We start from the raw sequence: 25,898 nt of genomic DNA on the forward strand, positions 1-25,898 counted from the left end.
GACGAAAGAACAAGTCAAATATTGCTTGAGTATGAGCAGGGCTGAGCACTCAATCCTAAATAAGCCATAAGGAAATCAACGGTGACTTTTGACAAAGGCAGTGTCAGAGGAATAGTTGAGGTCAACGGAGGTCTCAGTTGGTTGAGTAGATGACGCCGGCCTAGGAACCCAGCTGGACAGGCACAGGTTCTCCATTCCTTTTTGCCCTTTTAACAAGTCCAGCATCAAGAACAAAAGTAGAGTTTGGAGATGGAGCGGCTAGTGCCCCAATTAGGCGGAACAGCGCGGCAAGCCGATCGCTAGGGACCAATCGTGTCCTAGAGCCCACTTGACTGACAGAGCCGCTCACCAAAGATTGAGCGCAGAGTGGGAGTCGAATGATGAGGGGGCGGCATCCAGGGCACTAACCCGGAACCGGTTTGGGACTTGATTCCCATTGTGAGGACTGGCCTGGGGCGGGCTCTCACCCAGAATGGCAATACCTCCTGGACCAATGGCTGAGTCGCACCAAGTGAGAGGCAGCCATTTAAGCCAATGGAAGGAGGGAGAAGTTGGTGGGCGGGGAATCTATGAAGCATCTCTTCTGCCACCCTTAGGGGCGATCTTGCGGTGGTGCCGCGGGGGTCGCAGGTGAGTGGTGCGCAGCTGGAGGATACCGGCTGGGGGGTGGCGGCTGGTCCTGCGGTGGGTGTCCTCGCAGCGGGGAGGGTCCCATCCCGGCGGGGACAGCGGCAGGTGGCCCTGGCTGTGCGGCGTAGCCCGGGAGAACCATCGCGCGCGGGGAGGGGGTGCAAGGCCCGCGCCGCTGAAACCGGGCTGCGCAAGTTTGTGGGAACCCACCCAGGCAGGACTGTCATTTCCAAGTCTCAGCGAGGAAGCCCGTCCCAAGTTGCCGCACTCCAGCCGGGTGCAGCAGCATCCCTGTGGCTGAGTCAGGTGCGCGCCCGGCTCCAGGTGGTCTCCCCATCCTCCGCGACCCTTCGCGGGGGCTGTCACCGCGGGCGGGGGACGCCCAGAACAGCCCTCTGTTGAGTAAGCTCCAGTTGTTTACTTACCGCAAGTTTTAGGGGAGAGCATCCTATGCTGCAGGGAAGTGAATCTCCTGTAAGAATACAAGGGAGGGGAAAGTCACACTTTCAAGAACCGTGGGGTGGGATTGGGGGAAGTGAGTAGGTTTGTGGTGGTTTTCTTCTCCTAACTCGAGTTAGGAGAAAAGCCAGATTTTGCTGCCTGGCTTTTCTCCACCCCTTTGATGCTGTAGGAATTTCATTTGCAATCGCTAGTCCTTGTTAAAAAAAAAAAATGCCTGGCTGTACTATGCCATTTGGGGAACGTCATCATGACTAGAATTACATAAGTGAACTGCATGTTACTCCTATTTCCAGCCAGTAAAGAATGACTGTGGGCTGGGATTCAGGAAAATGGCTCTTCTTTGTGATGGGACATGGGCGGTCTATAAGTTTTAAAGGTTGCAACTAATGGATTCTCAGTTGTGAAGACAGAGATGACAGCTAATAAAAAAGGGATAGCATTGGGCACCTAAAATGGCATCTTTATACTTTTTATGGGGTGTTATATTTCCAGCACCAAGGAGAGTACCTGTATGTAGGAGGAGTATACTAAATGTTTTAGGAAATTATTGGGTGAATGGATGGCAGAAAACCCAAGCTCCTGTTACATGGGTACCAGACTATTCAGAGAGGACAGAAAGACAAATATTCCTCCAAAAAAGAGTTTTTTATCCCTGTATGTCTGATGACCAGATTTTAGCAACTCAGCATGCATTGATGCTGGCACTTTCTTGTCCTTAGAAAAGGTCAAGGTTTCAGGCAAGATGGACAGGAAATCCAAGGTGTTCCAAATATCAATTTCGTTGAAATTAGAAAATGCTCTCCAGTGCATTTTATCCATGAAATAGTTCATGAGCTCAGCACAGATCAGTTGGGGACAAAGGGACACTACTTTGCAAGCTCTAAGTATGGAGTTAGGAATTGTTGGGAAAAAATAGACCATGTAATTGCCAACAATGACTGTCAAGTTTTATAAATTTATTTCCCAGGGTAGGTTAAAAAGGACTGCTATTTCTGCCATGTATCAATAAATTTACAACAATCCAATTACTAAATTGATCTTGGATTCTAAGAGCAGCAAAATCTGATGATAGATACCTGCATAAATTAAGATCCTCTTGACAACTTCAGTCATTGTTTATTTCATCATGTATTTTGTTATATATTATTATAGCAACAGTGCCTCCACATGTAAGATAACCTTCTTGCATTTCAGAAATGTATATGAACTTTCACAGTTATATTTATCTTTTTCAGTACATTTTCTAAGCAAAGTATAGTGTCTTACCAAGCCAGTATTAAAGACTGGCGATATTTGGCCTCAGCCTAGTTTTCTAGCTCCTCTAAGTACTTCTTCCTTTTAGTTCTGTCCCTCATTAGCCTGTTTGATGCACAAACCTATTTCAAATGGTAATTCCTTCTCAAAACATTTTCTGATCTCATCAGAGATTTTTCCTTCTGGATACTGAGGATATTTTGTTAGTACCTCTTTATTATACTCTTCAGATGTTAGCATTAATTGTCCAGACACTGTACTAAGAGGTAATGGATAGCAGCAGCGTTTAATTTGGACTTACTCCATCCTAGTTATAGAGTCAATTAGATTACCTCTTTTAATCCTGAACATTATGAGTGTTATTCTGTTATTTTTCTCATTTATCAATGAGTAAACAAGTATAAAAGGTTAATTTTCTGGAGATCACAGAGCTAGTAAGTGTTGTAATTGGTGTATAAGCCTAGGTAGTTTGTATTCTCAGTCTTCTGCTTACAAACTCCATTACAATTTTTCATGTGCGTTTTTTTTGGTGGTACTGGGGTTTGAACTCGGCTTCATGCTTGCTAGACAGGTGCTCTACCACTTGAGCCACTACACCAGACCGTTTTTGTGTTGGGTATTTTCTAGATAGGGTCTCATGATATTTGCCTGGGCAGGGCTCAAACCATGATCCTCCTGAGTAGCTAGGATTACAGGCATGAGCCAAGGGCACCCAGATCATGTACACTTTTTTCATGCACCTGTGTTTTAGTGAGCTAGAAATTACTTTATACCAGTAGTAATATATTAATCTTTGATCCCTTGTTGTTCCTAATGTAAAAGAACTGATTGTAATACAACCTGATGGTGGAAGTACACAGCAAGGTCATGGGATTTAGGTGACTGGGAACAGTGAAGGGGTCCTGGAACAGAGGACTTTTAGATCCAGCAATGAAGGGTGAGTAGACATTGGCAAGAGAAAAGGGTAGACAGCACAGGAATTGGGAAGATGAGTTAGAGTGGGTGACAGTCCTATTCATGTCAGCTGGAGCTGTGCTATCCAGACAAGCAGCCAATAGCTGTGCGTTGCTCCTGAGCACATGAAATGTCGCTAGTCCAAATTGAGATGTAAGATTCAAAATATAAAGTTTTCACTGGAATTTGAAAATTTAATATAAAAAAGAATGTAAATACCTCAATAAATTGCTTAAATTGATTACATATTAAAATGATAACATTTAGGATATATTAGGTTAAATACAGTATTCATTTTTGCTTCTCTGTTTTAAGAAGGCCACTAGAGGATTTAAAGTTATATGTACAGCCCACATATTTCTATTGGACAACACAGTTCTAGAATTTAGAGGAATTTCATTATAATTGTTGTTTTTGTGTGCACCTGTGCATGGAGAGAGAGGGATGGGAGACTAGTTTGGGGAGGTGGTATTGGAGGTATGAATAAGATTGGAAAAGATGGGATACAGGTAGGACTCTATAATTGTGTTTATAACAGAAAGAGAGGAAGATCAGGCAGTAAACTTCAGAGTAGTGTGGGCAGCCTTTAAAAGGTTTTTAAGCTCTCAGTATGCATGGAATGGAGCAATGTTTTTAATGACTCACTCTGATAATGGATAGTGCAGCCTTATGCTCTTAATTCAGTTACAGGTCTTTCTGATAAAGATATAGGTAGATGTCTAAAGACATTCTACATATGAGAATGTTTGGTTCTCTGGAGAGAGCTGTCCATGTTTTCATAAATCTAAACTACTTTGCTTGTCTTCCTTTGATGTGTTTCCAAGCTGTCCCAAGCGGTAGGAGTTCGTCCATACAACTAGACATACTCTTTTGGCATCTGATGTAACATTCTGTTACTCATATTTTCTCAAAAATAAACCCGCTTTTTCTACATTGTAAGCAGAGGAAGTCTTTCCTTAATGATCTCTGAAAAAAAATTGCCTTTGTACTCCTCCTTGTCTTTCTGTACACATTTTAATTTTATTATTTTTTTAATAACAGGTTTTCACTATGTTGTGTGTATATATAAATATGATAGTGGCTTTTAAATGGTTTAAAAAGCCATTTAAATGCTCTGGAACCTTCTTTTGGAAACAGAAAGTTTCCTTATATTGTATTTGATTTGATATGTAATTTGATGTCACTTTACCTACTTGTTCCCATTTTTAAGGACATCTAATCACTGATTCCATTTTAAAAAATGTCTTTGATAAACTGTTTACCATTGGTAGATATTGCTTAAGTAACAATGTGGCCTGTTTGCTGAAACATTTTTTTCAGAATTTTGTCTAACCTACTAATTGGTACCTGTTACACAATAATAGGCATGGTATTAGATGAGTAGTTAATCTAATGCCTTCACTTACTCTCTTAAACTGCTTCTTTCCTCTATTGTTTTGGATTGTGCCTTTCTTGTAAACATGGTTTGAGTGCCCACAGAAATTTCAGTTTTCTTGACTTATCCTTTTTCACATTATTTTGTTTTTCTCTTTCTATCTCCTGTCCCATTCCATAATCACTTCCTTTTAATTTTATATTTCTTACTTCCTATTTGTTAAGCACAGTGCCATGTATTGAAGATACTGTGTTTGGAGCAGGCAGAACTATCTTCTCCCAGTTCCTCAGTGGTGGGACAAATGGCAGAAGAAAGTTTTTACTCAGTATTATTTGATATATGTAAAGATAATGGGGCGGTAGTGTTCTAATAAACCAATTCCCAGTCCTAAAAGAAGCCTGAATTTGGAGCATTCCTTTTTGTTTTTTTCTTTTTAATACTGGAGATTGTACCCAGGGCTCAGTAGAGCTCTGTCACTTGAGCTACGCCCCAGCCTTTTTGTTTTGTTGTTTTTTTGATAGGGTCTTGCTAACTTCGCCTGGGCTGATCTCCACATTTGTAGCATTTCTAGCACTACAATTTTCTATGCTGTGGAGTAAGTACTGCCAACCTGGTTGATTTTTAGCTCCTAACATGATGTTCCTGGAAAGAAGCCAGAGAGATTGTGAGCTCTCACGAGCAGGCCCCGTAACGGAGCATATATGTTACAAAGAGTAATAGTGATGCCCACAGACCTACCACCCAACCCAAGTAGAACGATACCAGTGTTATTATGATTTGTGATTCCTGTTGTCGAAATTATTTAGATTTTGTCTCTGATGTAATAACAGCAAACACTTAACAGTGCTTAATGTACAGCAAGTACGAGTCTATGTAGTTCACTAAATCTTTATTTCTTACAGTATCTCTATTAGTAGCGTTAAATCATTTTGCACACAGGGACTTTAAGTAACTACTGACACAGTTAGGAAATGGTAGATCCAGGCTCTAACCCAGGTTATCTAATTCCAGAATTTGCTCATAACCACTACACATTGTGCCTCTGCCCCCTTCCCCCTTTGGTACTGGGGTTAGGGCATCACACTTGGTTAGCAGGCACTCTACCACTTAGACCCCAATTTAGTTATTTTTCAGATAGAATTTTATGTTTTGCCTGGAGCTGGCCTTGCCTCAAACCTTGATCCTCCCATCTCCACTTCCCAAACAGCTGGGATTACAGGTGTGCACCACCACATGCAGCCCTTACACACTGTCTTTCTTAATGGTGTCTTAATTTATAAATACTTTCCCTATGTTCTAGTCACAAAAGGCTTACATTCTGCTTTCAGGGCAGTTTATCCCCAGTATAATATCAAGCTTGCTGCCATATTCCACTTTAGTGGATTTCAACGTATCATGAAATGTCTTGAGAAATTTCGAAGGTCTGCTTTAGAAATAGTTTGCTTGTGATCCTTTTTGTTTCACATACTGTGCTCCATTTGTATGTGACTGTGAGACTGACAGTGAGTTTTTTGAGTTCATTTTCTGTGTTCAGAACATTTCATTCTTTCTGACCTATTTCGGCAGCAAGTGGCCTCTCAGGAGATGGTTATTCCACATGAGTGAGCGGAAACAAGGCAATATGGTGATGGACATATTTTTATACAAAGCCCGTTGAACAAAGGTTACTGGCAGCTAGAAAAGACAAAAAAACTGAACAAAAGTTTACTGAAATGGTCGTTAAAATGCTGTTATTAAAGTTTAAAAATAAGAAACTGGCACCCACTTTTAACTCAAAGAGAGAAGGCTCAAACAATAAATAGTTGAAAATAGTTTTTGTGTATTTTCTGATTAAATTTAGCCTTGCCTAGTTGATGTATTTTTACAACAGTTAAAAATACTACTTGTATTTCAAAATGCCTAAGACCTATTTTTCACACTAAATTGACAGACATTAAAGAATTTAAGATAGGAGAAATGTATGTTACAAGGAAAACTGTGGCACAATAAAATTTTAAAGAGTTTGTTTGAGGAAGCAGTGATTGATGAAATCAGTTCCAAACTAGAAGGGCTTCAGGGATCTTGCTGAGAGACTTCAAGGAGAAGGCTTTTATGGGATGAAGATGGAAGTAAAGCAAAGGAAATATTTGATGGTTTATACTTATATAGTTGTCTGCCTATCATGCTGGAACTCCCTAGTTATGTAACTATAAATAGGTGATTGCTTCTGATTGGTTGGCCTTAAGTCTCATTTTTCTTTCATATGGTGTTTACAAGAAATAGACAAAGTCATTTTGCTTCTGTTTGCAGCTCAAACAGGCTAAGATCATTTATGAAGTCTGTTTTTGTCTGTTCAGGGACTCTTCAGGCCTGGACTGTATGTTAATTTTTTTTACATGTGATAGGGGTAATGTAACTGGTTGAAGCTTTGAGGAGTTTTTGCCCATATATAGGATTTTATCTGAACCTTCCACGTAGATCAGAATCTGCTCCTTTTGAAATTCTACTAGATAGTATCTCGAAAGTTATCTTAGCAACATTTTAAAGATTTAGCTGTCACACACTGCTAATAAAGTTGAATTAGCTATGCCATGAGGGAGCCAGGATGTACGTCCTGTCATTTAACTAGCCATGTTGTTTGAAGATTAATCTCTCAGTCTTCTTTTATTAATAGAAATGTTGGTATCACCAATATTGGTCTGTGTTTGAGAAAAATGACAGGACTGGAATTTATGGCTAATTTGGTATTTTTTCTTCTTGGCAGGAAGAGTGTATAGTCAGACAGTGATAGAACTGCAGAGGACTTCAGTAATCTCATTCCCTCCTCTCATTTTGTAATGAGGAAAAGCCAGTCTGTAACGATGATCATTGAGTGAATTTGAAGTCAGAAAACATGACTTATCTATACTTGTTTTGAGCCCTTTTTTCCTATTACATATTTTTAAAGTCTCTTTTCCAAGTAAAAGAGATTTTCTACCCTCTATCCCAGTTTTCTCTTCAGTTGAGCCAATATTTATAAAACATCATGTGCTACACTATCAGAGACACGGGGACCTTTCCAGTAAATGATCTCATTTTCTGCCTTGAGGAGAAAATGGAGTTGCTGTCTTGGAAATCATTTGTTCAAATCCCCTCCCCCCCCCAATATATGTCCCTGTAATGCAAAGTCTGGATTGATGAAAAACATTTCCAAGTTCTGTCATAATGAAGGTTTCGTTGTGTTATGTATTCCATCAACCAGATGCACTTGTGTGAGACTTGGAATCAAGGTGCAATGCATGAAGCATCTGTTTGTTGATGTGGGCCTAGCACGGGGATACCCAAATGTTAGCATACATTACAGTTATCTAGAGTGTTTTTGAAACCCAGATTGCTAGGTCCTACCCCCAACAGTTTCTGAACACAACCTTCCTAACAAGTTTCAGATACCATCTTTGATGACCTTACAGTATAAGCATCATCTGGAAATTAGAGAAACATTCTGTTTCTAAAAGAAATGCTTACAAGATGATCTTTCATTTTCTCAAATTGACACATTCATTCAGCATATATTTATGGTGTGCTTGCCATGTACCAGAAAGTCTGCAAGGCTTTGGGGAAAGAGGGTGGTGAGCAGAACATCCCTGTCCTCACAGTGGAACTTTTGGTGAAGTGCAACTATGTGTTAGCACAAGTGTACAGTTTTGACTAGGAATACTTGACTTTTTAAGGAAAGGCTTTGCTGAGAAACAGATACTTAATGTGTGAGTTGAAGGATGAGGAGGAAGTGAGTAGGCCAGGGAGGGAGCAATCCACTTTCTTGGCAGAGTATAGTATGAACAGCGAAAAGAGCTTGACAGGAATTGGTGATTGAAGAGGGCTGGTGTAGGAGAACTTGGGGTGAATCAGTGGGAGAAGGAGCCGGAGCAATAGGGAGTAGGCCAACCGAGTCACTATTACAGCATCCCAGGTAAGAGGAGATGGCAGCTTGGATTCTGCCATCTGGCACTGATAAAGACAGATGTCACCAATTTTGAGTCATATGTAGAACATTTTTTTCTTTCTTTTTAAAATTATATGACTTGTTGGGTTGAAGTATATACACAAGCTGCAGGTTGATTGATCTTATTCTGCTTTTTCCTTTAGGAATTGTCCAGCCTGCTCCCACAAGTGGATGAGTAGACAGCAGTGATTGAACTAAGTGCCAGCAAGGGGTTGTCCTTGGTTTTGTGCCTTGTAGCACTCTTCAAGTTCTTTGCACGTCTTCTACAGCAACTTTTAAAAAATGAAGCAGTTGAAAAGAAAAAGGAAAAGTAATTTTAGTGTTCAAGAAACTCAGACCCTTTTGAAAGAAATTACCAAAAGGAAAGAAGTCATTTTTTCTAAGCAGCTCAACACAACAATAAATGTGATGAAGCGAATGGCATGGGAGGAGATTGCACAGTGTGTGAATGCCGTAGGAGAAGGGGAACAGAGGACAGGGACAGAAGTGAAAAGGAGATACCTTGACTGGCGAGCACTTATGAAGAGAAAGAGAATGAAGGCAAACATTAAACTGGTTGGTTCAGGGTACCCCCTTCCCACATCTGATTTAGATGACTCGCTCACTGAAGAGATAGATGAGAAGATTGCATTCCGAAATGATGCAAATTTTGACTGGCAGAATGTGGCAGATTTCAGGGATGCAGGTGGATCCTTAACAGAGGTCAAAGTGGAAGAGGAAGAAAGGGATTCCCAGAGTCCTGAAGTAAGTATTAGCCTGTGACAATGCTAATGTGGGAGTTTATAATCCAGTCATAGTTGAGTTCTCAGATTTTCAAGCTTACTTAAAGTTTACACATAACAAGATCATTCTGTTTGTTTTCTCTTTACACCTAAATTTAATTTCTTGATTATATACGTTGGTGACATCAGGTAATTCATGTATGCATTTCTTGCAGTTCAAATTAAATGGTTTTATGTGTTGAAACAATACAGAAGCCTTTAAGAGATATTTGGACAAATTGACATCCACGAAGTAGAAGTAATACTAAATGTCACTTTGCTCTTTTCTCTTAGTTTGAGATTGAGGAGGAGGAAGAAATGTTGTCATCTGTCATACCAGATTCCAGAAGGGAAAATGAGCTTCCGGATTTTCCCCACATTGATGAGTTTTTCACCCTCAACTCAACACCTTCTAGATCTGCATATGATGAGCCCCATTTACTTGTAAACATAGAGAAACAGAAACTTGAGTTGGAAAAACGACGACTGGATATTGAGGCAGAAAGACTGCAGGTAGAAAAGGAACGCCTGCAGATAGAGAAAGAGAGGCTGCGACATTTAGATTTGGAGCACGAGCGGCTGCAGCTGGAGAAGGAACGGCTCCAGATTGAGAGAGAGAAGCTCAGGCTACAGATAGTTAGTTCTGAAAAACCATCTCTGGAAAATGAACTTGGCCAAGGTGAAAAGTCTGTACTTCAGCCACAGGACATAGAAACAGAGAAGTTGAAACTTGAGCGAGAGCGCTTGCAGCTGGAAAAAGATAGGCTGCAATTTTTGAAGTTTGAATCAGAAAAGCTGCAGATTGAAAAGGAACGCTTACAAGTGGAGAAAGAGAGACTTCGAATTCAGAAGGAAGGACATTTGCAGTGACCTTTTTTAGGTCTCCATTTAGCAAATGTTTGTAAACTGTAGTTGTTTCTGGTTTCAGGTGATATAAGGTGGTTGGCTGGATTATCTATGTTTTTTTTCTTTTTAGTTTCTTTTCCAGTCTAATGTCAGTGTTTCCAGTAGGAAAAAGATATATGTGGGTAACTGTATGCTTATGTAGTATATAATATAAATGCTCTGTGCCCTTGCATAAACGTAACTGCAGAAGATTATTGTGCTAGGCTCTTACATTAGTGCTATTGATTAGCGTCTTGTATTATCTGTACCCCAGAGTTTACAATTCTGTCTGTGTAACATTCTAGTCCAGTGGTTCTCATGTGGGGTTGATTTTGACCCCCAGAAGACATTTGGCGCTGTCTGGAGACATATTTGGTTGCCAAAAGTGGGTTGAGGAGGGTGGATTGTGACTGGCATCTAGCATATAGTTGCCACTGTTGCTGCTAAACATCACGTACCACATGGTCACCCCCGTCACAGTAAAGAATTACCCAACCAAAGTGTCATTAGTGCTGAGTTTGAGAAACACTATTCTAGCCTAACTGTGCACCTCTATAGCTATGTTTTACAGTTTTAGAATATTAAAACCGCAGATATGTGCATAGATACTTAAATGGCCAAAAAACTTTTAACTATGAAATATTACTGTGTAGTATATTGAATGTAGGAAGTTATGAAGATGCTAGGTACTTTATTCCCATGTTCCATCTATAAATAGCTTGAAATTCATGTAACAATACAGGGAGCATCTGAGATTGTCTAAAATGGGTCACTTCTAAAAGCAGTTAATTCATCTATTGATGTTTTAGAAGCAACACACAATTTGGAAGCTCTAGTTCCCTTTGTTGAATCTGTTGTCTTAGCTTGAATACAAAACCTCATATGATTTCAGTCATATACTGAAATCTTCTGTAAGAGAATGACAGAAGCTAGTAAAGATGGCACTAGTAGTCCATGAGCTTATAACAGTGAATGGTTGGTTGACTTTTAAAATAAAGAATAGCTATTTGGGAGTGGGAGGTGGGGGAGAGTGTCCTCTGTATCAAATAATAATGGTGATGTTGAAATAATGGTAGTAGCTCTGTGTTATGGATGGGGGAAGTAATTATATACTGTTTGTCATAAACTGTACAACAGTTCTTGAGAGTAGTAGCTGTTGTTATTCCTGAATTTCAAGCTCAGAGATTTCGCATAATGAGTAAATGGCTGATCTTTTATATTGCAGTGTATGTTGTCTTGATGCCTCCTTGGAGGAACACTTTTGTGTTTTCAGTCCTTTGGAATTCCGAAACCAAAGGCCTGCTCAACCTGATGACTTGCCTTCAGTTTGCTGACAGTGGTTTTTCCCCAGTCCAGGTGATCCTTCTGGCACACTGAAATTGAAAATAGCTGCACGAGTTCACTTTTTGTTTTCTGATTTCCAGGGCTGATATGTAGCTTTAATACATTTCCTCTTCTATTGACATACTACCTTGATTCTGTGTTTGTTCCCTATTAATTTAAAAATGACTTGAAATCATGTTGAGTATGGGTATGGAAAGGAAAAATATACTTCTGCTTACTTAACCCTGATTTTGAAATAGTGTTATTTTTCTATGACTACAATAAATGCTTCTACCATAGAAATGAATTTGCCTATCCTGTCATTTCAAGTGATGCTCAAAGCTCTAAAGGGTAGAAGTTAACAACCTGGGAGAAAACCCTGTGGTGGTGGGTGGATCAGGGGCTTAACTTATACACTAGATTTTGAACTGTGTACCTGACATATATTACTGATTTGCCCCTCAAAAAACTCACCTTGTCTCTACTTTTATGAGAAGTGAAATGTTATCTCATCAATTTAATTAACTCAGTGTGTTTTAAAAAAAATCATGCCAATACTGAGATTTCAGCACAAGAGCTCTAAGAAGAGGGAGTAGTGACAGTTTAGGTGTAGTCATAAATCTTGTAGCTTTGCCATTTGCTACTGTGAATGTCATTTAACTTGCACTTCCACTTAATTTTATCACTTTTAAAATGAGCATAATGATACCTCTTTGGTAGTGTTCCATAGATTTTTTTGTTTGTTTGTTTTATTTGAGAATGATATATGTAAAGTGCATAAACTATAGAATGCTACTTAAGTGTAAGATGATATACGTGATGGGTTTGAGATCAGTAGATTTTAAATTCCTATGGAAAGCATGAAGATACCCATTTATTCATTTTGGGTGGAGCACCCTTAAGTTCCTGGGAGTAAGGAACTTTAAAAAATAAAAAAGAAGAAGCCTAATGTCTTCCCAGGCTTTGGTTACAGAACCTTGGGTTTCTTAACCTGCCTAGTACAGATGGGTCAGGCTACTCCAATAGGAAATGGTATTGCTGCATTTCTGAGGTGGTTGGCACACTTGAGTGAGTTGTGTTTGTTACCTGTGGCTATGCAACAGACCATCAAAAATTTGGTAGCTGATAGCATTTGTTGCCCTTAACGCAGAGAAACTAAAGCAGATACCTTAAAGCAACTGAGGCCAATAGGAAAAGGGGAACAGGTACTAGAGAAAAGGTTAGATCAAAAAGAATTAACCTAGAAGGTAACACCCACGCACAGGAAATCAATGTGAGTCAATGCCCTGTATAGCTATCCTTATCTCAACCAGCAAAACCCTTGTTCCTTCCTATTCTTGCTTATACTCTCTCTACAACAAAATTAGAAATAAGGGCAAAATAGTTTCTGCTGGGTATTGAGGGGGTCCGGGGAGAGGGAGGGGGTGGAGTGGGTGGTAAGGGAGGGGGTGGGGGCAGGGGGGAGAAATGAACCAAGCTTTGTATGCACATATGAATAATAAAAGAAAAATGAAAAAAAAAATTTGGTAGCTGAAAACAACAGCCATTTATTTTTCTCATTATCTTAGAATTAGGTAAACATAGCTGGGTGTTTTTGATCTTTGCTGCATTCCATGGTGGGCTGCAGCTTGCTCGATGGTTCTGCTTTTGGGGTTAGCTGGACCTGGGGTAGATGGATAGATCAATGATGGGGCTGTGCTCTCATCTTGCTGTTTGATCCTTTAGCCTGGCTTCTAATGGGAATGATAGGAGCCAAAGAGAGAAAACAGAGCTCAAGATATCTTGAGGCTTAGTCTCAGCAAGTCACTAAATCACACTCCTGCTGTGCTGTGTTGGCCAAAGTTAATCAACAGGGCAGACCAGAGTAAAAGAGTGGGGAATAGAATTCATTCACCTCTTGGTAAGAGACACTGAAGTTCTGTAAAAGCTGGAGATAAAAGGATATGTGAGAAATTGTGGCCATTTTTGTGGGATAGTTGGGCTGTGGTACTCCTGATGGTATCAGTGGCCCAGGTGGCTTCTGTCCTAGATAAGAATGCTCTGATAAGGACTTGAATTATCACCTTGATCACAAAAGGAACTTCTGCCCATTCTTTTTGTGAAGTTGCTGACTTGGAAGGAAGAAGCAGCAGGCATTCTCTTAGATCTTTTTCAATATTACTGTAGCCTTTATAATTCAAGAGAATTCCTTCCGTTTTGTGTTGTCCATTTTATATTACTTTGCTTCTCTTCATTTTTCTACCTCTCCATGCACTGTCACCCCTGTCCTGTGTGTGAAAGGAGAGTCTACTGCTTCTAGAACAGTTTGAGTTAATAGCTAACTTTCCTCACTACTCTGCTCTCAATAGTTCTTGTTGTGAGTCCAATATGACTTTTATTGTTTGCTCTACATTTGTTTCAGCACTATACTTTCCTGAAAGTAAATTTCATTTTTTAGTATTAATTTTTTTAACTTGTCAGGACTTTTTTTTTTTTTCAAACCTGAAGTTGTAACTTTTGATTTGGTTTTTGGCCTCTAGTTTTTTGGGGTTTTTTTTGACATGCACTAATCATTGATATAAATACCAGGCAGTGTTTTGCACAATGCCTAATTAAAATCCAGATGAAGATGGTCTGTCAAATGTGTCTCTGAAACTCTCCCTCAATTCAAACTGAAAAAAGATTTAGCCTTTGTGTAGCTGGAAGACAGCTGGAGAAGAACAAAACTTTTGGAGGGATGGAGGGGGAGATAAACTTGTTGCTTAAATCTCAGATTGAGCACTGTAGACACAAACTGTTTGAATTAAGACAAAGCTAAACTGGAATTTGAATTTTGAAATATGTTGAAAGGTTAAGAAAACTCAATGATTTTCAAAAGGGATTACCTTTTATTATTTGCCATTTTTTTCTTATGTGACCTATTTATCTTTTAAAAATAATGATTTGAAAAATAGTTAATGAATTGAAATACTGTCTATTCCTTTCAAATTTAAGTCTCAGTTCCAATGTAATAAACCTGTATTTCTAATTATTACAATCATTTCACTCTATTTATATTGCTCTTTTCTCAAATATAAGAATCTGGTACCAGAACTGAACTCATTAGCTCCCTCCTCTCATAAATACTTTTCCCTCTGCAATGGCACCATTTGTATCAAGTTGTTTGGGAATTTTAAAGGTGTCTTCAAATCCATTGCCTTCTTCACTCTACTCAAGTTATCGATCCAGTTCTATCTTTTCTTGTACCGCCTCAGGTCAGCCACCAACTCACGTGTAGTCCTTAGCATGGGCGCACCTGCAGCCTGTATTCAGCAGCTTTCTCTCTTAGTTCCTTCCCATCCAATCCTTTTTTCAGAATAGATTTCTCAAAGTAGTCTTTCCTTTATGTCCTGTTAGTTGACAGGGCATGAAGTGTAGTGGAAAGAGAGCAAAGCTCAAGAAAGACCACAAGTCTAGTCCAAGCTCCCGGTCACCAGCTGGGTGATAGTCACAGTCTCTGAGCCTCATATTTCTTGTCTATTTTACATCTGGTAAAATGTAAAATTTCACCATATTTGAAATAAAAATATATGAGAATACAGTTTAAAACTAGAAAGCAACTTAGAGGTATCACAAATTTGTCTTCCCTGCAGTCTCTCCTGTTCCTTTTTGTTATTGAGTATATTCTACAAATGTCGTTTGCTCACCCTGTTTAGGACTTCCTCATACCAACACGAGTGTGCTTGCCAAGCTGTTCTCCAAATAGTCATGCATTTCTTATCTTTGCCATTGATCATATTACCTTTCACTCCTCACCTTTCCATTTTTTATCCTACAGTAAGAACTAGCAGCACAAATTTCTTTCAGAACCAGGGGCTTTATCATTTCTACTACTGTATACCATAATTTGAAAATATAAAAATGAATTTCACTGAAAAAAATGGAAAATGTTACCACATAAGATCATATCATATCTTCTAAAGTTTGCTTGGAGACCATTTGAGTAGAAATGGTAAAGCTTTTCTAGTTATGAATCATTGCCCTTTTGTCCAAGACTGTTCTCAACCATAGGAATGAAAAATGGCAGCCAGGTGTGTACTCTTTGATTGCTTCTCTGCTACACTGTGTGAACTTGGACCAGAAATGGCCATGGCTTGACCTTGCATTACCTGAGACAACTGTACCACCCAAAGGATTCCCGGTCCTATTAAATAAAGAGGACTTGTGTCCTCATCCACATTTGCTAACTTTTGTTGATTTTGCAAATAAATGGATGACAAAGATTTTAATTCATCCCTGCTAATTCTGCACTCTGGTGCCCTCCTATGACACCTCCAGTGGGGTCAGTGACTGGGTTGAGAGTCTTTCTTTCCCCAAATTGTAGATAGTAATTTAAGTATACAATTTAGTGAAAAAAAAAGTCATGTTTATGAAAACAAGCTCAAGTTTCTTAATGAGGCCACGTAGAAAACATTTTCTTTGAAAGGTATGGATTTATTTATTTAAATTTATTTATTATAAATTAATTTATTAATTTATTCAGCAATGCTCTTTACATTTATTTATTATCATAATTATGTAACATAGACAAAACACAATTGAGCTTTTTACAAACTCTTATAAGGATACCACTGAATCACTACAAGTGTGCTACTAAAATATCACCTTTGATGTGAATGTCTACTTTATATCAAGATGATATTGCTAATAACTATTCATTTTACTTATCAAAATACACATTGATAAATTGCCTATTTTTCCCAAACACTCTCCAATGAATGGAGTTGTAAACCTATGTTAGGCTGTTCAGAAAGAAGAGGCATCTGAAATAGATTAGTTTGGATTGGTTGTTCAAAAAATAGGCTTATAATCTACTCAGAGCCAATGAAACGTAAGAGGTATTTGTTGGAATTTCTGTGAAAGAGAAGATTTTACTCTTCTCCTTTAAGTCTTAACTCCCCATGTAGACAAAAGGTAAAGAGGTAGAAAGCCACTTTGCTACATGGAGTGGTGATGTCTAGAAATATCTGTATGGCACCTATCAAGGAAGGCAGAGCAGAAAGAAGTTGAGTCCTTGATGATGTCATTTTGGACTGCTGGATCAACCTCATCTCATTTTGAAACTGCTGATTCTGAATTTTCAGTTTTTCATGTCAGTAAGCTCCTATTCTGTATTTTCTTAGGTTCTACATTTGTCTATTTGGCATCCATTATCATGTAGTCAATTATATTAACTATATTTTTTCTTATATTATGTGCAGTATTCTTGATGCTGTGTGTTTGTAGCCTTTCTGATTTTAGAGACTGCCCTTCCCCACTCTACCATTTCTTATAAATAGCAAAGGAGACCAAATGCTACTAGACCTGGGACCAAACTTAGGCATCCCAATTGCAGGGGAGAATTCTGTCTCTTAACTGCCCATACACCTAAAAATAAAAATTAAGGTAACAACGCTTTCAGAAAGAAAATGTCAAAATTTCAAGGCTACAAAATAGCCATATTAAAATTTATAAATGATATCTTGCAAAAGAAGTGACAGTAAGCTGATGTTAATTGAAAGTTTCTTAAGGTTCTTATTAGATCAACAGAAATTATAAAATGTCAATTTTCTTAATTGAAAAGAAGTTATACAAAGAAGTAGGTTTTGAAAATATTAATTGCATTTGCTTCTGTTAAAACCAATAAAGTATAATTATAATATATTCAGTTTTGATATAAATAAAATATTTAAATTTAATATAATATTGAGTTCACACAACTATTTTTTAAATTTTCAGCTAGTTTTATATTCTGCCACAAAGCTAATCATTAAAATTATACATGCATATAGGGGCACACATTTCTTTTAAAAATTTTGTCCCAGGGTTTCACATGGTTTGGCACAGCGTGCCTTTGTTTAAATTTTGATACTCCCTCTTTAATTTTTTTACAATAATTTTTAAATGTTTCATGAAAATATTATTTACCGGAATACTAAATTTTTTGGCTCCCCTTTAAATTTCGTACTTGAAGCAAATGTCTTGTGTGTCTCATCCTAATTTTGGAGGTGGAAAAGGAGTTAGGTTTATTTGAAGAAATAACACATTCCTAATGTTCAAAGCCACTACAAATGTTTTTTGAAATGTTCTTTATTTGAGTTTTCTTGGAAATGATTCAGACATTTATTTGTCTCTTTAAATTCATTGATCATTTTTATAATCATTTTTATGAATTCCTTTAGATTTCATCCACTTCACTTTCATTAGTGTTTGTGACTGTGGGGTTGTTGAGTTTTGGAGAAGTCATGTTGCCTTGTTTTTCGTATGTTTCTGGGTTGGTATTTCAGCACTGTAGACCAAGTTGTTGATTGGAAGGTCTAATCACCCATTGGTTTTCAGATGAAATCGTCTCAATGGTCAGGCAGGACAGTGTAGTGGCCAGGCTGAGGAGCTGTTTCTCATCACTGGACTGGGGGTATGGCTCAGTAGCCAAGCATCTGCCCACATTCTCAAGGTAAAAGACTTGATCCCTAACACTGCTTGGATTGAGGAAATTTATTTGGAGTCTCTTGTGGAATGATCAGTTGTCCTATAAGCTGCTTTCACTATGGAAGCTCTGTGTACTGTGAGCTGTTTCTGGATACAGAGAGCTTTACAGCTAGGCAGGTTCCCACTTGCTCCTCAGGCCACCCAATTTGTGTCCTCAGGGGCAGCAAGCATCCAAAAATAGGTGCAACCCTTAAATGCATCAGAGAGGTGGGGGAGCAAACAGGACAATGAATTCTGCATTGGCAGTGGGGTACTGATGGTCCTAGGCACTTTGCCTACTGGTCTCTGTACTTATAGATACTGCCAGCAAATCACTTTCCCCTGTGGGTGAAGAGGCTGTGGAAGTCATGTGATTCAGAGGGTCTAGATTTAGGATCCTCAGTCTAGCCCACATTTTACCCACACTGGGATGTAGTTTCTGGAGGTGGGTCCTCGTGCTTTCAGACCCTGCTGATCAGTTCACCTCTCTTTGGGAAGGGAAGGATGCTATAGAAGTCATGTGATTCAGAGGGTTTGGGTTAGGGGTTCTAAGTCCTACCTGGCAGCCAACACATGTAGCCAGGAGGCAGGTCCTAAAGGCCTAATACTACACCAGCCATGGGCTTAGTGCTTAGTTTCCACTGTGAACCTTAAGTGATGGGACTTGCTCCTCACCAGGGAAGGCAGGACTTCTCTGGCCACCATGCCCTTCCCTGTTAGAGTTCCCCACTGCTTGAGCTTTTCTTCAGGACCACACAAGAACCTCTCTTCTCCACCATCACCTCTGTGACTACCTCCCACATAGACCCTATTGCAGGTTGTCTCAAGATTCCATGAGCTGTGATTATTCCTTGATTAATAGCCCCTGGAATATCTGAGTCTCAAACAATGGCCCTCTTTCAAAATGACATCTTGCTATAGTTCTCAGAGATGAGGAGAGTGACAGATGTTTTTGTTGTTGTTTTTTTCTGAGGCTAGCCTACTGTACTGAGTCAGTCATGGTCTCACAAATCTCCACACTGGATTTTATGATTCTATTTCACATTCAGTAAAGAATTACTAGTTATCATTCTTTTTATAATTTTTTTGTAGTATTTCCCCTGGAGTTTATAATATACACCTCTCACTTATGAAGTCTATATTCAAATAAAATATACCACTTAATTTGTAGTGAAAAGATCTTCAAACAGTATACCTTTAATTCCTCTCATCCTCTGCATGTTATTATCTTCTGTTTTTAATTTACATGTCTTTTAAGCTTCAGGAGTCCTGTGTCACCTGGAAGTTCATAGATTGACTTTTTTTCTGGCCTGTAGCACCACATCTCTTTGACTTCTGTCTCCAGCCTCAAGACCTCCTTTTCAGAAATCATGTTGTTAGGTCAGGACCACCTAGATGATATCTCTTACAAATAAGTCAACTGATTATAGGGATCTTAATCATAATCTGAAGAACTCTTTTTGCCATATTGTGAATTATAATCTTGGGTATGATACACTCTGATATGCACAACTCTTAAGCACACTCAACAGAAAGGATAATATATAAGGGTTTGCATTATTAAGCATCATCATAGAATTCTGCCTAATGCATTTATTTAAGGTCCCTGTCATATAGTTCTGTTATTGTTAAGTGAGGCTAGCACCTTTAGAGGCAAACTCTTGTATTAACAGACCTTCAAAGTGTCCTTTCCTTTCGTTTCAGTTAAAATCTTTTGGGAACAGTAAGCATGCCTGGGAGCCCTTTGTCCACCTTCCTGTCCACCATTCTTCTGAGCACACCCAGTTTATTCCCAATATCATTTTAACTTTTTGAACATGTGTTCCATGACCTTGAGCTGAGCATGCCTAGAAATTTGTCTGCCATCTTTCCATCTTGAATTATGGTCTTGAACTGAGCATGCTCAGGAATGTGCTTACTCCTACACCACTTTCCCACATGGATATCTATAGACTCCATAATAAGATCCCTGTACATGTTTTGTTCAGGGAAGATACTGTTTTGGAGATAACTCTAGTACTCTTCTTCCTACTGCAGGTATTAAATCTTTGTCCACTCTTCTATCTCTTGACTGTGCTTTTTGTCTTTGTATGAACATAGATGTAAATTCATTGCATTTCATTACAGTTCCAGCTCCTGGGCAGATATCTGCGTGTGGTTCCATTTATTGTTTTATTTGCTGATAGTGGGTTATTTTTTCTTTGTATGTGTTTTTTTTTCTTAAATACTAGACATTGTCGATAGAAGAACTTAGAGCTGAGTAAATGGCTCTCCTTTCTTATCAGGACCTTATTTTGGGAGAGATTCAGTGACTCTATTTAGGAATTAAGCTGGTTTTGTAGTTGGTGTCAACAGCTTTCGTGTAACAAGTCATCACATGGTGTGCTACTGTTGCTCTGTGCTTAATGAAGAGAATGAGGCATTAGATGTTTTTTTTTTCCTCAGAATTCCTGCCTTTCCTGTATGTTTTCAGCAACTTCTGCATACATCTGCCACAGCTGAGTCCTCCTTCCACACCATTATCCTCCCTTTCAGTGCTAGACAGTGGTTGTTGGTTAATTAGCACATAGTCTGTGGTGAAAGCTAGGATTTCCTGTTGGTCTTGTCCAGTTTTGGGCTTAGGCAGTCAGTTTTCACTCTGTCCTTGGGGTAGGACTTGGTCCTCTTCCCCCTCCTGGAAGCAAAACTATGATCAATCTCGGGTGGACTTTTCTGCTTCTCCACAGAATAGTAGTCTTCTGAATGATGTTGGTATAGACTCTTTGATCTATGAGAGCTTCCTGCTCATTTTAGAGATACTTGATCTTTAAGAATTTATTCATGTTTTAGCTGATTTCTTCCTGCTCATTTGTGTTTCTGCCAACACAGCACCTCTTCCTCTCTGCTGTTCCAAATGTGAATATACCTGTATATCCTGTTTCTCCTTGAAGGGGTTTGTACTTGCTTAAATCTCAGTTTGCTTGCTTGCAATGAGAAATTCTCTGATTTGCACAAGAAAAGTTATGATTCTCTAGATTCTTTGGCTTTTTCTCATGATTAGGATGAAAATGACATGTTTTTGAAGCTTTTTGCAGAAGCCCAGGGCAATAGAGATGAAATAAATAAAGCTGTGTCTGCTGAATTTCCATGACCAGGTGCTATGATAAGCAATTTATAAGCATTCATTCCCAACTTCACAGTAACATAAAATCCTTGGTATTAAGTGTTCTCATTTAACCTATGAAGTGACAGCTTTTTCCAGAGGCCAGAGAGGAAGAGCCTGAACAAGGATTCATACTTAGTTTTGTCTGATCAAAGCTCAAAATTTGTTCTTTCCATTACTCATTGCTGCCTCTGGAGCTAAGGAGCCCAGAGAGATAAAGTAGAGAAGTTTATAAAATATAAGCATAGGGGGTTTTGCCTTCAGCTTCATTTGAATACCTTCCTATATTCATTCCTCACATTCTGCCTCCCTAAAATGAAAGGCAGTATTTGGTATACCTGCTTCCACTGTTGCTGGGTCACAACCCTGTTAGTTACTCCTTTTCTAAGGTACAATTGGACAGAAACAATTCATGGAACCCATTTCCTGAGAAGTTGAAGGTGCATACTAGGAAACACCTTACTTTCAGAGGCAGTATAAACAAATGTTCCAGTCCTGGTGTCTTTGTTGAAGGTCCTTGCTGCAGACAATGACATATCTATCCTCTGGTAGTTGGACTTATCTCCAGGGGTAGATCACTGACCTTATGGAAGAATTGCTCTTGGCAGCTTTGCCTTCAGTCCTGGTTCTTTGTCCTTTTCACCTGGGAGACTATCTATAATCCTTTCTATGAATTATCTATTTTCTATTAATAAATTAATTTTGCTTAACTGAACTAGAGTGGGTTCTGTTGATACAGTTAGGAATCCTATCAGAAATAGTGGAAACTCAATTAGAGGAAATAATTGACAAAAAGTTTGAAGGGAAAGAATGCAATGCATTTTTGCAACTGGATTTGTGAATAATTTGGTGTTTTGGGGAAAAGTAGGTGAGAAAAGATGCTGGAGATGTTGACAGGCCTCATAAATAGACCTTGAGTTATCATAATTGGAAGGTGATGAATCATATTCATTTTTTAACCAAGTCACTCTGGCTGCCATTAGGGAATGGACTACAGAGGGACATAAGTGAGGCAAGAAATAAGGAGACCTATTTGGAGACAGTTCTAGTGTAACAGCTAGATTAAGGCAGTCATAGTATGGATGAGGAGCCTGGGACAGTGTACAGAGACATTTAGGAGATACAAGGCATCAAAGAAGATGATTGTTCAGACAGGAAGATGAAGAAAAAGGGTTTTAGAGTGATTCTCATGCTTAGGATATAGATTGGATGAATGGTAGTTCCACTCCCTGAAATAGGAGTCCAAGATGAGAGGTAGATGAAGAGTAAGACATGAGGAGTTTTACATGTTGCAATTGAAAAGTCAACAAAAGAGAGAGAATCAGTGGGCAATTAAATATGTGGTACTAGAATGAAAGCAGAAGTTTCTTTGTTACTAGTGCGAAGGTGACTGTAGAAGTCTTAATGGTGAAGAGATCAACCAGATGGACTATGTCCTATGAGAAGAGAAGAGAACAAAAGATACATCCTGAATTGGCAGAGGTTCTGTTGGCAGAAATAGGGAACACAAAATAGACTGAGCAGTTATGAACAGATGATTAGGGGGCAAATAATAATATCATGCGTGGTAGTGAATGAAGAGATCAGTTGGCTTAGTTTCATACTAAAAATGTTTACTTAATGGGACAAGATGTTTCTTAGTGGTCATGGGTAGAACATTTTGGTGAAGTGATGGGATCAAACAGTGGGTTAAATAACAAATTAAAGGTCATGTTTTCATTGATTAAGGTATGAAAGAAAGCAGAGAAGTGGGTCATAATCTGGAGGAAGACGAGAAGATAAGTGATCATAAAGTTTACCGTTTGTCCCTTAGCATGAGTGACTTAAACAGGAAAAGATCCATGGGCAGTTGGGATTTGTAGTGCTATGAGTTAAATAAAGAATTTATACTGACTTTTAACTTGCTCCAGATGACAATAGAATTTGGGGTACATTGTTAAAATAAGCCAAATTCTGAAGTCCTTGATGAATGCGCAGTAATAACAGAGAAGTCAGTAAAGAACATACACAAGTAGGCAGTTCATTTTGTTATCATGGATAGATGGCATGAACTTTAGATAAAAGAGGTTTTTTTTTTATGTGTGGAAGAAGAGATGCAATTTGAAGGATTACCATTTCTTTCCCTTCTGGTTTTGTGGTATGTAGAGTGATGTCAGAAGACTACATGCTTTGAGGAGGGTCTGAGGATGTTGGGAGTTTCTCTACTTTATAATGAGGACAATAAGGAAGATGGTGACAACATCAAAGAATGAGGTTAACAGCGTAAAATTGAATGTGGAGAAGGAAGAGAAGGGCAGAAGAGTATTGAAAGAAGACTGCAGACAAGACACAGAGGGGATTATTGGCATGAATTTGATGTGAAACTGTGATCAAGAATTTATTGTGCTGAGCCTCAGTGTTTCAAGCAGGTGTCAGAGTTGCAGTTTGTGAGTAAAGGTGGTAAGACCCAGTGATGGTGAAGCTACCTCCCTACTGTGACAGATGGTGGTCATGGAAACAATGATGCTGGTAGTCTTTGACTGTGCCTAGACATACATACAGAGTATTAATGGGAAGTAGGGAGCTGAGAAATTTCAGGCAAACAGGATTAATTAACTTCATGTTTTAGAAGTTTGAAGCTGCACCAGTTTTAGGTAACCAAAGGATTAAATAAATCTCTAGATGGAGGCTGCTATGGACTCGATTATTCCAAATCCTTTCTTTGTTAAAAAATGTTGAAAGCATTCACATTTATGTTGGAAAATTAACTCGAAAAATTTGGCAGATCTTTCTATAAAGGCAATAATGACTAACTGCTTAGCATCAGCCCAAATAGGAGACTTCGAATTTTCCACTTGAATCCTTCCTTTAAGGCAGCCACAAGTGCCAGTGTGCATCATGTAGGAAACCTTAAGCAAGGTATTCAGATTATGAAGCAAGGGATACATCAAACATTGCACACCTAACAATGTAAAAAGCATATGTTAAACATTTTTGTTCTAGTAAGTCCTTTGGCCACCTGGGGGAATCATTTTTCTTTTTGATATTATTTTTTATTATACAAAGTAATGGGTTCATTATGACATTTGCACACATGCATAGAATGTATTTTGATCACTCTCTCTTGTCCCCCCCCACACTCTTGTTGGTTCCCTTCCTCTTCTCTCACTGGAAACTTGAAGGGTTTTTCCACACTTCTGCTTTCTTAATACTCCTTTCCTTTATATTTTAATTTTCCTCATTCTTTTGTCAAGTTCCACACCTGCCCCCAGCACACAATCCAATGAAAATAAAATCAAAGTAAAACAAGCAAACTTTTTTTTCATGGAAAATAATTTTGTTCTCTGTTTTTATTTCAGACAAAATTTCTCTCTTATTCCTAATAATTTATCAAAATTGTTTGTTAAAGAACAGTTCTTTTTTGAAAAGACTATTGGTACCACCACTTAGAAACTACATAAATAAGACATCTATTAAATTTGCTTTTGGATTTTACAAAAACTAATACCATAGAGCTGGGACATAGCTCAGTGGTAGAGAGCTTGTCTAGCATGCATGAGGCTCTGGGTTTCATCCTCAGCAGAGAGGAAAAGAAAAGAAAGGGAAGAGAATGGAAGGGAAAGGAAAGAAAAGAGGGAAAGAGAAGAAAAGAAGGAAAGGAAAGAAAAAAAAGAAAGGAAAAGACCAAAGATTTTAGCCTGGTAGATTGTCTGAACTAAAATCCCTTTGTCAATATATATGAAAAGACACACTTTTCACGTAGCATCAAATTAATAAATATAAGGCAGATAAAAACATATGGCAAGTTGGCATATTCTGTTTTCTGAGAAAATTCATTGAATATTTTTTCACTGATACATAGCACCTAGTGTGTGCTATGCCTTAGGGAAATTGATAGCCTACAAGTGGAAAACCCAGGGGACACATAAGAACAAATATGTAGCTTCCTAAGGCAAGTTCAGTAATGGTGAGACTGGCATTTTCAATGAGTTGTGATCGAACTGAATATAGCAAAGTGGTTCTTACAGTTCATTCAACCAAAACATGCTCTTCAGCGCTCTCATTTGTGTTATATATGTTTAATGAGCTGAGGTAACTTCAAAGTTGGTTTTACCTGATATTTTTAGGATCACTAAATGGTGGTTTTTTTTTCTTTATTTGGCAACTTAGTTCTTCAACTTTGTGGAATCAAATGTTTTAACCTATACATTTAAAAAAATCACATTTAAAGTTTTATAGTAATTCATCAGACAGGAATCCATAGAGGTTTCCCTTTTCACTGATGTCAAATCAAAATTTTGTCTTTGGAAAAGAATGTTTTTTTTTTGTGGTAGTGGGATTTGAACTCAAGACTTCTTGCTTGTTAGGCAGATGCTCTACCGATTGAGTCACATCTTCAGCTCTGGACAAATTATTCTTCACTGTCCAGAATATAGCTCTCTGACCACACCACCAATCTACCACAAGGCTTAAATGAAGTACAGTATCTTTAGAAGTATATCTAAAATCTAACTAAATCCTTATTCTGAGTTACTTAGCTTTCTTATAACATTTTTCTCTGGCTAAGTAAATTGTATCACAGTCATGTACAGTTATACACAGTACTTCTCTTCTGATTAGAAAATTTACCAAATCTTTTTTTTTCAGTTTTATTTTTAGCCACTTGTCCCAGTGATATAGCAAACACCTTGAAGTTATCCACCCTTC

General features: G+C 38.5%; 1 protein-coding gene across 2 annotated transcripts; it reads left to right on the top strand.

Annotated features, from left to right (window-relative positions):
- The first annotated feature begins 500 nt into the window (after window positions 1-500).
- Window positions 501-11,908, top strand: Msantd4 (Myb/SANT DNA binding domain containing 4 with coiled-coils). 2 transcript variants are annotated; one of them, XM_020153130.2, is made up of 3 exons: window positions 501-630; window positions 8,780-9,380; window positions 9,692-11,908. In XM_020153130.2, exons 2-3 carry the CDS (start codon window positions 8,919-8,921, stop codon window positions 10,265-10,267), a joined length of 1,038 nt encoding a protein of 345 aa, XP_020008719.2. In that variant the 5' UTR covers window positions 501-630; window positions 8,780-8,918; the 3' UTR covers window positions 10,268-11,908. The 2 variants fall into 2 exon arrangements, with proteins under 2 accessions (XP_020008719.2, XP_073922910.1); XM_074066809.1 differs by lacking the exon at window positions 501-630 and adding an exon at window positions 761-1,032.
- Window positions 11,909-25,898: the final 13,990 nt, after the last annotated feature.

Source organism: Castor canadensis, chromosome 2 (assembly GCF_047511655.1).
Source record: "Castor canadensis chromosome 2, mCasCan1.hap1v2, whole genome shotgun sequence".
In the NCBI taxonomy this organism is placed as follows: Eukaryota; Metazoa; Chordata; class Mammalia; order Rodentia; family Castoridae; genus Castor; species Castor canadensis.